This window comes from Indicator indicator, chromosome 3, assembly GCF_027791375.1.
Source record: "Indicator indicator isolate 239-I01 chromosome 3, UM_Iind_1.1, whole genome shotgun sequence".
NCBI classification, from domain to species: Eukaryota; Metazoa; Chordata; class Aves; order Piciformes; family Indicatoridae; genus Indicator; species Indicator indicator.
The window spans coordinates 10,268,928-10,281,581 of NC_072012.1; the positions used below are offsets into that span (position 1 = coordinate 10,268,928).

Genomic DNA, 12,654 nt, shown 5'->3' on the forward strand with positions numbered 1-12,654 from the left:
GGTGCTGTTCCTGGCACCTTCTCACCACAAAGAGCTCCACAGCTTCCACCAGAGCTCCCTGGGGTGCTGTTCCTGGCACCTTCTCACCACAAAATGCTCCACAGCTTCCACCAGAGCTCCCTGGGGTGCTGTTCCTGGCACCTTCTCACCACAAAGAGCTCCACAGCTTCCACCAGAGCTCCCTGGGGTGCTGTTCCTGGCACCTTCTCACCACAAAGAGCTCCACAGCTTCCCCCACAGCACCACCACCGACCTGTTTGCTTTTGCTCCACAGCCATCATTGAGCACGTCCGGGATGGGAGTGTGGTCAGAGCCCTTCTCCTCCCTGACTACTACCTGGTCACCGTCATGCTCTCGGGCATCAAGGTGAGGCTTGGCTGCTGGTGGCCCTGGCATGCTCAGAAGACCTCTTGGTAGCCACTTCCATCTGGAGCTTGCCCTGTTGTCCATTGTCCATCCTCCTTGGTGGCTTTCTGTGGGGGGTGGGGGTTGTATCTGCTCTGGCTTAAGTGTGGGACCAGGCCAAGGTGGGATGGGGAATTGTTTGGGTTGGGAAAGATCTCCCAAGATCAGGGAGTCCAAGCCTTAACCCTAAGGCAGCACTGCTAGGTGACCACCAAACCATGGCCCTCAGCACCACATCTCCAGGGCTTTGAAAGCTCTCCAGGGATGGGGACTCCACCACTGCCCTGGGCAGCTTGGGCCAGGCCTGGGCAACACTAAAGGAGCAGAAATTGTTCCTCATGTGCAACCTAAAGCACTGCTGGGGCAACCTGAGACTGGTTCCTCTTGTCCCATCACATAGGAGACGACCTTGATGCCCACCTGGCTCCAAGCTCCTTTCAGGGAGTTGCAGAGAGCCAGAAGGTCTCCCCTCAGCCTTTTTTTTCCTCTCCAGACTCAACACCCCCAGGCCCCTCAGCTGCTCCTCACAATTTCTCCAGACCCTTCCTTCTGCTTGTCCTCCAGGCCCTTCAGAACTGGACACAGTTCTCCAGCTGTGCCCTCACCAGGACAGAGTAGAGGTGGAGGAGAACCTCCTTTGACCTGCTGCCCACACTCTTCTTCATGCCCCTCAGGAAACCCTTGGCCTTCTGGAGGCCACCTTGCTGGCTCATGGATAACTTGTGGTCCATCAGGACGTCTCGCCAGGTCTTTAGGGCTCAACCCATCTTCTCACCATCCCTGTCTTCTCCTCCAGTGCCCCACCTTCAAACGTGAGGCAGATGCTCCTGAGGTCCCTGAGCCATTTGCTGCTGAAGCCAAGTTCTTCACGGAGTCAAGACTGCTCCAGAGGGATGTGCAGATTGTCCTGGAGAGCTGCCACAACCAGAACATCTTGGGCACCATCCTCCACCCGGCAAGTGGCGTTGGGTTGGTAGAAGGGGTGGTGGGAGGAGGTCCAAGAAGGCTTTCAAACCGTAGTCATTGCTCCTGGGAGGTGCTCAAGGTGGTGTCAATGTCCACATTCCTCTGCTCTGGGGTCTTCAGATGGATCTAGGAGACCATGATGGTGCTGAAGGTGGTTGCAACATCCCTGTTCCTCTGGTGGGGTCCTGGGGAGCTGGGCAGTCTTGAGTGATGGATGTAGAAGGCCATGATGGTGCTGAAGGTGGTTGCAACATCCCTGTTCCTCTGGTGGGATCTTGGAAGAGCTGTGTGGTCTTGAGTGATGGATGTAGAAGGCCATGATGGTGGTCTTGATGCTGGTGGTTGAAGAGCTGTGTGGTCTTGAGTGATGGATGTTGAAGGCCTGATGTGTGTCTTGGATGTAGAAGGCCATGATGGTGCTGAAGGTGGTTGCAACATCCCTGTTCCTCTGGTGGGGTCTTGGAAGAGCTGTGTGGTCTTGAGTGATGGATGTAGGGCACCGTGGTCCATCCGAGTAGCCCACGAGGGGAACAGAGAGGTGTTGAGGGTATTGTGGGGGTGGCACCTGATAGCCATGGGGTCACCAGGTGCTGCAGCTGAGTCCTTGGGGACCTGTGACACCTAAAGGACCTCCTCCCCTTCTGCCCAGAACGGGAACATCACGGAGCTGCTGCTGAAGGAGGGCTTTGCCCGCTGCGTCGACTGGTCCATCGCCGTCTACACCCGGGGGGCTGAGAAGCTGCGTGCAGCCGAGAGGTGAGCCCCACACCAGCAGGCAGCTGGGCACCCTCTGAGCTCCACCCAGGGCTGGCCAGGGGGCCACCAGCCCCCTCCACCCAGCTGGGTTTGGGGACCTTCAAAAAACCTCTGCCCCAGCTTCTCTCCCCTCGCCCAGAACCTTCTGCCCCAGCTTCTCTCCCCTCACCCAGAACCTTCTGCCCCAGCTTCTCTCTCCTCACCCAGAACCTTCTCCCCCAGCGTCTCTCCCCTCACCCAGAACCTTCTCCCCCAGCTTCTCTCCCCTCACCCAGAACCTTCTCCCCCAGCTTCTCTCCCCTCACCCAGAACCTTCTGCCCCAGCTTCTCTCCCCTCGCCCAGAACCTTCTCCCCCAGCTTCTCTCCCCTCACCCAGAACCTTCTGCCCCAGCTTCTCTCCCCTCACCCAGAACCTTCTCCCCCAGCTTCTCTCCCCTCACCCAGAACCTTCTCCCCCAGCTTCTCTCTCCTCACCCAGAACCTTCTGCCCCAGCTTCTCTCTCCTCACCCAGAACCTTCTCCCCCAGCTTCTCTCCCCTCACCCAGAACCTTCTCCCCCAGCTTCTCTCCCCTCACCCAGAACCTTCTCCCCCAGCTTCTCTCTCCTCACCCAGAACCTTCTCCCCCAGCTTCTCTCCCCTCACCCAGAACCTTCTGCCCCAGCTTCTCTCCCCTCGCCCAGAACCTTCTCCCCCAGCTTCTCTCCCCTCACCCAGAACCTTCTGCCCCAGCTTCTCTCCCCTCACCCAGAACCTTCTCCCCCAGCTTCTCTCCCCTCACCCAGAACCTTCTCCCCCAGCTTCTCTCCCCTCACCCAGAACCTTCTCCCCAGCTTCTCTCCCCTCACCCAGAACCTTCTGCCCCAGCTTCTCTCCCCTCACCCAGAACCTTCTCCCCCAGCTTCTCTCCCCTCACCCAGAACCTTCTGCCCCAGCTTCTCTCCCCTCACCCAGAACCTTCTGCCCCAGCTTCTCTCCCCTCACCCAGAACCTTCTGCTCTCCCCCCAGCCTTCTCCCCCTCTCCCCACCCAGAACCTTCTCCCCCAGCTTCTCTCCCTCACCCAGAACCTTCTGCCCCAGCTTCTCTCCCCTCACCCAGAACCTTCTGCCCCAGCTTCTCTCCCCTCACCCAGAACCTTCTCCCCCAGCTTCTCTCCCTCACCCAGAACCTTCTGCCCCAGCTTCTCTCCCCTCACCCAGAACCTTCTGCCCCAGCTTCTCTCCCCTCACCCAGAACCTTCTGCCCCAGCTTCTCTCCCCTCACCCAGAACCTTCTGCCCCAGCTTCTCTCCCCTCACCCAGAACCTTCTGCCCCAGCTTCTCTCTCCTCACCCAGAACCTTCTGCCCCAGCTTCTCTCCCCTCACCCAGAACCTTCTGCCCCAGCTTCTCTCCCCTCACCCAGAACCTTCTGCCCCAGCTTCTCTCCCCTCACCCAGAACCTTCTGCCCCAGCTTCTCTCCCCTCACCCAGAACCTTCTGCCCCAGCTTCTCTCCCCTCACCCAGAACCTTCTCCCCCAGCTTCTCTCCCCTCACCCAGAACCTTCTCCCCCAGCTTCTCTCCCCTCACCCAGAACCTTCTGCCCCAGCTTCTCTCCCCTCACCCAGAACCTTCTCCCCCAGCTTCTCTCCCCTCACCCAGAACCTTCTGCCCCAGCTTCTCTCCCCTCACCCAGAACCTTCTCCCCCAGCTTCTCTCCCCTCACCCAGAACCTTCTCCCCAGCTTCTCTCCCCTCACCCAGAACCTTCTCCCCCAGCTTCTCTCCCCTCACCCAGAACCTTCTCCCCAGCTTCTCTCCCCTCACCCAGAACCTTCTCCCCCAGCTTCTCTCCCCTCACCCAGAACCTTCTCCCCCAGCTTCTCTCCCCTCACCCAGAACCTTCTGCCCCAGCTTCTCTCCCCTCACCCAGAACCTTCTGCCCCAGCTTCTCTCCCCTCACCCAGAACCTTCTCCCCCAGCTTCTCTCCCCTCACCCAGAACCTTCTCCCCCAGCTTCTCTCCCCTCACCCAGAACCTTCTCCCCCAGCTTCTCTCCCCTCACCCAGAACCTTCTCCCCCAGCTTCTCTCCCCTCACCCAGAACCTTCTCCCCCAGCTTCTCTCCCCTCACCCAGAACCTTCTCCCCAGCTTCTCTCCCCTCACCCAGAACCTTCTCCCCCAGCTTCTCTCCCCTCACCCAGAACCTTCTCCCCCAGCTTCTCTCCCCTCACCCAGAACCTTCTCCCCCAGCTTCTCTCCCCTCACCCAGAACCTTCTCCCCCAGCTTCTCTCCCCTCACCAGAACCTTCTCCCCAGCTTCTCTCCCCTCACCCAGAACCTTCTCCCCCAGCTTCTCTCCCCCTCACCCAGAACCTTCTCCCCCAGCTTCTCTCCCCTCACCCAGAACCTTCTCCCCAGCTTCTCTCCCCTCACCCAGAACCTTCTCCCCCTCTCCCCCCAGAACCTTCTCCCCAGCTTCTCTCCCCTCACCCAGAACCTTCTGCCCCAGCTTCTCTCCCCTCACCCAGAACCTTCTCCCCAGCTTCTCTCCCCTCACCCAGAACCTTCTGCCCCAGCTTCTCTCCCCTCACCCAGAACCTTCTCCCCCAGCTTCTCTCCCCTCACCCAGAACCTTCTCCCCCAGCTTCTCTCCCTCACCCAGAACCTTCTGCCCCAGCTTCTCTCCCCTCACCCAGAACCTTCTCCCCCAGCTTCTCTCCCCTCACCCAGAACCTTCTCCCCCAGCTTCTCTCCCCTCACCCAGAACCTTCTCCCCCAGCTTCTCTCCCCTCACCCAGAACCTTCTCCCCCAGCTTCTCTCCCCTCACCCAGAACCTTCTGCCCCAGCTTCTCCCCCCTCACCCAGAACCTTCTCCCCCAGCTTCTCTCCCCTCACCCAGAACCTTCTGCCCCAGCTTCTCTCCCCTCACCCAGAACCTTCTGCCCCAGCTTCTCTCCCCTCACCCAGAACCTTCTCCCCCAGCTTCTCTCCCCTCACCCAGAACCTTCTGCCCCAGCTTCTCTCCCCTCACCCAGAACCTTCTGCCCCAGCTTCTCTCCCCTCACCCAGAACCTTCTGCCCCAGCTTCTCTCCCCTCACCCAGAACCTTCTCCCCCAGCTTCTCTCCCCTCACCCAGAACCTTCTGCCCCAGACCTCTCCTTCCACATCTCTTGAAACCCCATGGTATCTAGCAGGGCTTTGGTGGCCAATTTAAGGTCCAGCATCTCCATCCCTGTTGGAGACACCACCCTGGACCTGACATCTTTGTCCCCTCTCCTTCCAGGTTTGCCAAAGAACGGAAGCTGAGGATCTGGAGGGACTATGTGGCCCCCACAGCCAACCTGGACCAGAAGGACAAGCAGTTTGTGGCCAAGGTGAGTGGTTGGTGCAGCAGGAGAAGCAGCAAAGAAGGGTTGGGATGGAGGACACTGTGCCCACCTGACCTTGCTCCAACTCTGGATGTGCTCCAGGTGGTTTTGTCTTGGCTACATCCCCACCATGGGATCTCAAGCAGGTCTGGTGTGGACTCATGGTGTGTGGAGGAAGTCTGGTGGGTGGCCAAGGGTCTGGCTGGTTGGGTGCTGCAGAGGGGTTCTTGACCTGCTTCTGGATCTCCTGAGGGCTCTTTGGCCTTGGTGGAGTTTCTTCAGTATCAGAATGGGTGTGGTTTGGAAGAGACTCTGAGGACCATCCAGTCCAACCCTCAACCCAGCCCTGCCAGGGCACCCCCAAGCCATGGCCCTCAGCACCACAGCTCCACAGCTCTGCAACCCCTCCAGGGGTGGGGACTCCACCACTGCCCTGGGCAGCCTGGGCCAGGCCTGCACACTGCTCAAGGGGCAGAAATTGTTCCTCACGGCCAGCCTGATCCTCTGCTGGGGAAACTTGAGGCCATTTCCTCTTCTCTCATCACTTAGAAGACCTGGATGGCCACCTGGCTCCAGGCTCCTTCCATGGAGCTGCAGAAGGTCTCCCCTCAGCCTCCTTTTCTCCAGGCTCAACACTCCCAGGTCTCTCAGCTGCTCCTCACAAGTTCTCCAGACCCTTTTTCTTCTCTAGATCCTTCTCTACCTTTGTTGTCCTTCTCTGGACCTGCTCCAGCCCCTCAATTTTGTTCTTTGCTTGAGGGGCTCCAAAACTCCCCAGAAATCCCAGGATTGCAGGTGTGGTCTCACCAGTGCCCAGTCCAGGGGGACAACCCCTACCCTGCTCCTGCTGGCCACACAATTCCTGGCCAGGTTGGTTGGAGCTCTGAGCAGCCTGCTCCATCTAGTTGAGGTTGCAGGGGGATTGGATTCAATCTTCAAGGTCTCTTCTAATCCAAGAGAAGCTCCCTGGGGCTTGATTTGGTGCTGCCCCTACCCTAGGTTGTGGATGTCCCTGTGGAGGACAGTCTCACCTTCTCCAGGATCATGGTGGTTGGCTTGCAGCAGGACTTGGGAGTCCAGGAATAACTGAAGGAGTGCAGGAAGCTCTTGGATCCAGGAACATCTGTGAGGAGCACCCACTAGATGGTGCTGCTGGCTCATCTAGTGTGCCACCAGGCTAGGAGGTGACTTAGGTTTAGCTGGAAGCCCTGGGAGATGTCCAGTTCTTGGAAAGTCACCTTAAGCCCTGAGTTTCCTCTGCTCCTGGGTCACATCCTGACCTGGAGCATCCTTCTGTCTCTACTGGGCTTAAGGTTCTGGTCTTGAGGTTCTTCTGCTCCTGAGGGTTCTGCCCTTGAGGGTCTGTTCCTGGGGGTTCTGGTCATGAGGGTCTGCTCCTTGGGGTGTCTGCCCTTGAAGGAGGTTCTGTGGAGGTGCCTGCTCCAGGAGGTTCTATGGAGGTCCCATTCCTGGGGGTTCTGCCCTTGAGGGTCTGCTCCAGGAGGTTCTGCCCTTGAGGGTCTGCTCCTGAGCACCTATCTTTAGAGTTGTGGTCGTGAGGTTCTGCTCCTGGGGGTGCTGCCCTTGAGGTTCCCCTTCTGGGGGTCTATTCTTAGTGTTCTGGTTGTGAGGGTCTTCTCCTGGGGGTTCTGGTGCTGAGGGTCTTCTGGAGGTTTGACCCTTGAGAGGTATCACCTGGAGGGCTTCTCCTTCCTTGCCTGCTCCAGTGCTGCTGGCTATGGAGCAGAGCAGGAGACCCCAAAAAGCTTCTCCCCCAGCTTCTCCCCAGTTGGTGAAGGCTCTCCTGGGCTTTTTTTGCTCTCCCAGTTGCCCACTTCCCAAGCCCAACTGGTCTTTGAGAAGAGCAGAGCTTAGAGCCCACCCATGGGCTGAAGGACCATGCTTGGTCCTTGGTGCTGCCACCGTGGTGAGAAACAAGACCTGGATGGATGCCCAGCATGGGCATGGAGATGGTGCTGCCAGGAGTTGGCATGGGGACTGTTACTCATCCTTTGCTCAGCAGCTTCTGGAGGTGGCTGTGGATGCTTCTGGCATCTCCAAGATGTTCCTTGTTTGGTTGAACAGCTTGTGGGATGCTGGTGAAGAGCTTCAAGCTCATCCTTGGCACCCCAGCACGGCAGTGAGGGTCTCTAGTTGGGGGGGAGTTTGAGGCTCAGAGGCAGCTCCAGTCCTTGTGCCAGGTGTTGCCACGGAGTGAATGTGCCCCAAAACTGGGAGGTTGGGCCCCAAAACTGGGCGAGTGGGATGGTTGGGGTGGTGGGAATCCATCCATGGTGTTGTGGAGGGGGTCCCTGTGTGCACCCACTGGGTTTGGGGCCCTGATCTCCTGGGTTGGGGACTCAATCTGCTAGATTTGGGACCCAATCACATGATTTTGGGGGCATGACCCCCAAGTTTGGGGCTCAGCTCCCCATTTCTGGGGCCCAGTGCCTCATTTTTGGGCCAAATCACCTCATTTCGGGGCTTGGTCTCCCAGTTTTGGTGCCTGACCTCCCTCTCCCCCCCCATTTTTTTGGGGCATGGTCTCCCAGGTTTGGGGCACAATCTCCCCCCCACTTTTAGGTTTGTTCCCCCCAGCTTTGGACCCAATCCTGCCCATTTTTTGGCTTGGTCCTCCAGTTGTGGACCCATCTCCAACCCAGATTTGGGGGAGGGTCCCCCAGTTTTGTGCAAGGTCTCCCAGTTTGGGGCTTGCTCACCTGTTTTTGGACCTGATCCCCCCAGTTTTTGGGCTTGGTTGCCCAATTTAGGACCAGATCCCCCCACTTCTGGCCTTGCTCACCCCAGTTTGGACCTGATCCCCCACTTCTGGCCTTGCTCACCCCAGTTTGGACCTGATCCCCCCAGTTTTGGGCTTGCTCACCCCAGTTTGGACCTGATCCCCCCACTTCTGGCCTTGCTCACCCCAGTTTGGACCTGATCCCCCACTTTTGGCTGCCCCCTTTGGCCTCACCCCACTTTTGGGCTTGCACCCCAGTTTGGACCTGATCCCCCCAGTTTTGGGCTTGCTCACCCCAGTTTGGACCTGATCCCCCCAGTTTTTGGGCTTGCTCACCCCATTTTGGCCTGATCCCCCACTTTTGGGCTTGCTCACCCCAGTTTGGACCTGATCCCCCCAGTTTTGGGCTTGCTCACCCCAGTTTGGACCATGATCCCCCCACTTCTGGCCTTGCTCACCCCAGTTTGGCGATCCCATTTGGCTGCCCCCATTTGGACCGATCCCCCAGTTTTTGGGCTTGCTCACCCCAGTTTGGACCAGATCCCCCCACTTCTGGCCTTGGTCACCCCTTTCAGGACCTGGTCCCCCCACTTTTGGGCTTGCTCACCCCAGTTTGGACCTGAGTCCCCCCTCCCCTAGTTTTGGACTTGATCCCCCACTGTTCAACCAAGTCTCCCAGTTCTGTGCCCCAAGCCTTTGCCCTTCTGAGGTCCTGGTCCCTGCCTTAATCTGCAAGCCCCTCACCCCCCACACTTTCACTGCACCCCAAGATCTGCTTGAGGCTGCTTTGGCTCCACCAAGAGCTCCCCCCCAGCCCCTAATCCCAAGGTGTAATGAGCACCTCGATGCCACCCTGGGGGTTTCCTTTTGGGGGGCTCTGAGGTGGGGGCTGGGGTCCCCCCTGGGGCATTTTCAGTTTTCTGCTCTCAATTTTGGGGACTTCTCTTTTGTGGTTTTACTTTTCCCCTTTTTGGGGAATTATTTGGGACAGAGAAAAAGGAAAAAAAAAAAAAAAAAAGCCAGGCCAGGACAAATGGGCAGGGAGGGGAATGCCAGAGCTGAAGCCACAGAGCTGGGCATGTGCCAGGCTGCTTGGGCACCATGGGAGTGATGATTTTGTTCTCCCAGCACCCTCAGGTGGGAACTGAGCACCCTCTGAGCCTAGAGCCCTAAGGAGGGAGCTGGGCACCCCAGGAGGCATTCATCCATCCTCCCAGCACCCTAAAGAGGGGTCTCAGCACCCTTCCTTCCTCAAGGCACCCTGTGGTTGGGTCCTGAGCACTCTTTGAGCCTCCAAGCACCCTGAGGTGGTATCTGAGCACCCTCTGAGCCCTCATCCTTCTTCCCAGCACCCTTTGATGTGGTCTAAGCACCCTCTGAGCCCTCATCCATCCTTCCAGCACCCTTTGATGTGGTCTAAGCACCCTCTGAGCCCTCATCCATCCTTCCAGCACCCTTTGGTTGGGTGTAAGTGCCCTCTGAGCCCTCATCCATCTTCTCAGCACCCTTTGTTGGGGACTGAGCACCCTCTGAGCCCTCATCCATCCTTCCAGCACCCTTTGGTAGGGTCTAAGCGCCCTCTGAGCCCTCATCCATCCTTCCAGCACCCTTTGGTAGGGTCTAAGCACCCTCTGAGCCCTCATCCATCCTCCCAGCACCCTTTGGTAGGGTCTAAGCGCCCTCTGAGCCCTCATCCATCCTCCCAGCACCCTTTGGTAGGGTCTAAGCACCCTCTGAGCCCTCATCCATCCTCCCACCCTTGTGGTTAAGCCCCTGAGCCCTCATCCATCCTCCCAGCACCCTTTGGTAGGGTCTAAGCACCCTCTGAGCCCTCATCCATTCTCTCAGCACCCTTTGTTGGGGACTGAGCACCCTCTGAGCCCTGATCCATCCTCCCAGCAGCCTTCAGAGAGCTCTCAGCACCCCAAGGCAGACAGGCAGCAGGCAGGCAGCTCCTGCTGGGGCCCCGGAGCCGCCTCTGTGCCAGGCACAACGCGGCAGAGCTGACGGCAGGGGGAGAGGAGGAGGAGGAGGAGAAGGAGGAGAAGAAGGAGGAGGAGGAAGATCCCAACCTGGCTTTGCAAAAAGCAGCAAACTGAAGCTAATTTTGGCTCCTTGCTTCTGGTGCTTTGTGAGCAAAGGGAGGGGTTGAGGGGCGGAGGAGAGCCGAAGGTTTGGGCTGGATTCGAGGCTGTGGGTGAGTGGCAGGAGGAGGAGGAGGAGGCAAGAGGAAGGAGGAAGGAGCTGGCAGCTTCTCAGCTGAATTGCCTGCGTCAGCTTGGCTTGGAGCAACCCAAAAATTGGGGACATCATCCTCTCCCCTCCCCTCCTTTCCCCTCCCTTCCCCTCCCCCCTCTCCCTCCAGCCTTCTTCTGCCAAAAGCTGTTTAGAATCCAGCTCTGAGGAGCTCACAGCTTCTGCTTGTCCCATTTCCACCACTCCAGGGCAGGATGAGACCCCTCTGGAAGATCAAAAACCTCTTGGGGGGGATGGGGGGGGAGGGGTGGGGGCAAATCCCTTTGCTCATGGGAGGGTTTGGAGGCAGCTCAGGAGAGGAACCTGCATTTTTGGGGGGGGTGGGGGGGAGTTCAGTCAGGTCTGGTGCTCAGCTGAGGAGGAGAATCTGCTGCTGGGGGGGTTGGGAGGGTATGAAGCTCAGCACGGTAGGAAAGTGGTTTCTGGGGGGGGCTTTGGAGGGGCTGGAGGTCAGCTCAGGAGGAGAACCTGGTTCTGGGTGGGGTTGATCAGATCTGGTGCTCAGCTGAGGAGGAGAACCTGCTTCTGGGGGAAGGTTGATCAGGTTTGGTGCTCAGCTCAGGAGGAGAACCTGCATTTGGGGGTGTGTGTGAAGGTCTGGAGCTCAGCATGGTGGAAAAGTGGTTTTGGAGGGGCTGGAGGTCAGCACAGGAGGAGAACCTGGTTCTGGAGAGGTTTGATCAGATCTGGTGCTCAGCTCAGGAGGAGAACCTGCTTTTGGGGAGGGATGGGAAGGTCTGAAGCTCAGCTTGGTAGGAAAGTGAGTTTTGGGTGGGGGGCTTTGGAGGGTCTGGAGGTCAGCCCAGGAGGCAAACCTGCTTTGGGGCAGATGTGGAGCTCAGGGTCTGGAACTCAGCATGGTAGGAAAGGTCTGGGGGGTGCTTGGAGGGTTTGGAGGTCAGCTCAGGAGAAGGGATCAGGGATCAAGAGTAGGAGCAGTCTTGGTGAATGTCCTCATCAATGACCTGGGTGAAGGAGCAGTGTGGGCTGCTGGTGCCAGCCTGGGAGGGAGGGAGGGGTGGTGACACCTACCAGGTTCTGCTGCCAGCCAGCCAGCCCTGGCCAGGCTGCAGAGTTGGGTGGGGGAGAACCTGAAGAAGTTCAACCAGGGCAAGTGTAGGGTCCTGCAGCAGGGAAGGAGCAACCTCCTGCAGCAGCACAGGTCAGGAGGGACCTGCTGGGAAGCAGCTCTGTGGGGAAGGACCTGGAGGTGCTGGGGGACCACAAGGTCACCATGAGGCAGCAATGTGGCCTCCAGAAGGCCAAGGGTGTCCTGGGGGGCATGAGGAGGAGCGTGGCCAGCAGGTCCAAGGGAGGTTCTCCTCCCCCTCTGCTCTGCCCTGGTGAGAGCACAGCTGGAGACCTGGGCCCAGAGCAGAGGGAGGAGGTCCCAGACTTGCTGCACTTGAAGCCCTTTTTACCCCCTGGGTGCCTCCAGCCGTGCTCAGCCAAAGGGATAAGAAGCTGATGGGAATCCATAATTGGAGGAGACACCAAGGGTTCGTCTCAACCCTCCCCCAGGGCACAACTCAGCTTCTCCAAGGACCTAAATTCCAGCTTTTTCCCTCAGCCCAACCCAGCCCAAAGCACTTTTGCCCTGTTAAGCAGAGTAATCAAATCTTATGCTTGAGGGCATCGTCCTCAGAGGAGGAGGAGGAGGAGGAGGAGGAGGAGGAGGTCATGGTGGGACCTCAGCAGCACGTTTCTGAGCATCCATCTCTTCCTTCTTGGACACAAAGCAGATGCTGCAGCCAGAGGAGCTGCAGGTCAGCTCTGAGGGTCAATCCCATGCTCCATTAGACACGCACCACCTGCTTCCACCTCAGATCTCTGGCAGAAGGGTGAGAAGATGCCACCCCCCAGCACCTCAGCCCCCAGCATGGCCACAGTGGACACTGAGGAGCCAACAGCTGGCACCAGGGGCTTGGCCAAGTCCAGCAGGCCCCAGGCAAACTCCTCCATTCCTGGCCAGAAATGAACTTGGAGGGCGCTTTGCCAGGTTGAGCCAGCTCTGATGGCTCTCTGGAGGGCCAGGAGGTGCTGGAGGACAGGGACTCAATGTCCACATCAAGCCACAGAGTGGAACCAGAGAATTAGAGAATCACTTTGTGTGGAGAGGACCTTTAAAGATGATGGAGTCCAACCCTGAACCCAGCACTGCCAGGGCACCACCAAACC

General features: G+C 58.5%; 1 protein-coding gene across 1 annotated transcript in view; it reads left to right on the forward strand.

Annotated features, from left to right (window-relative positions):
- SND1 (staphylococcal nuclease and tudor domain containing 1) overlaps positions 1–12,654 on the forward strand; it is a 63,312-nt gene that overhangs the window by 10,282 nt on the left and 40,376 nt on the right. Inside the window, exons 6-9 of the mRNA XM_054399750.1 lie at positions 275–366; positions 1,202–1,360; positions 2,021–2,127; positions 5,396–5,486. Of these exons, the coding sequence (XP_054255725.1) occupies positions 275–366; positions 1,202–1,360; positions 2,021–2,127; positions 5,396–5,486 (449 nt within the window). The remainder of the gene's footprint in view (positions 1–274; positions 367–1,201; positions 1,361–2,020; positions 2,128–5,395; positions 5,487–12,654) is intronic.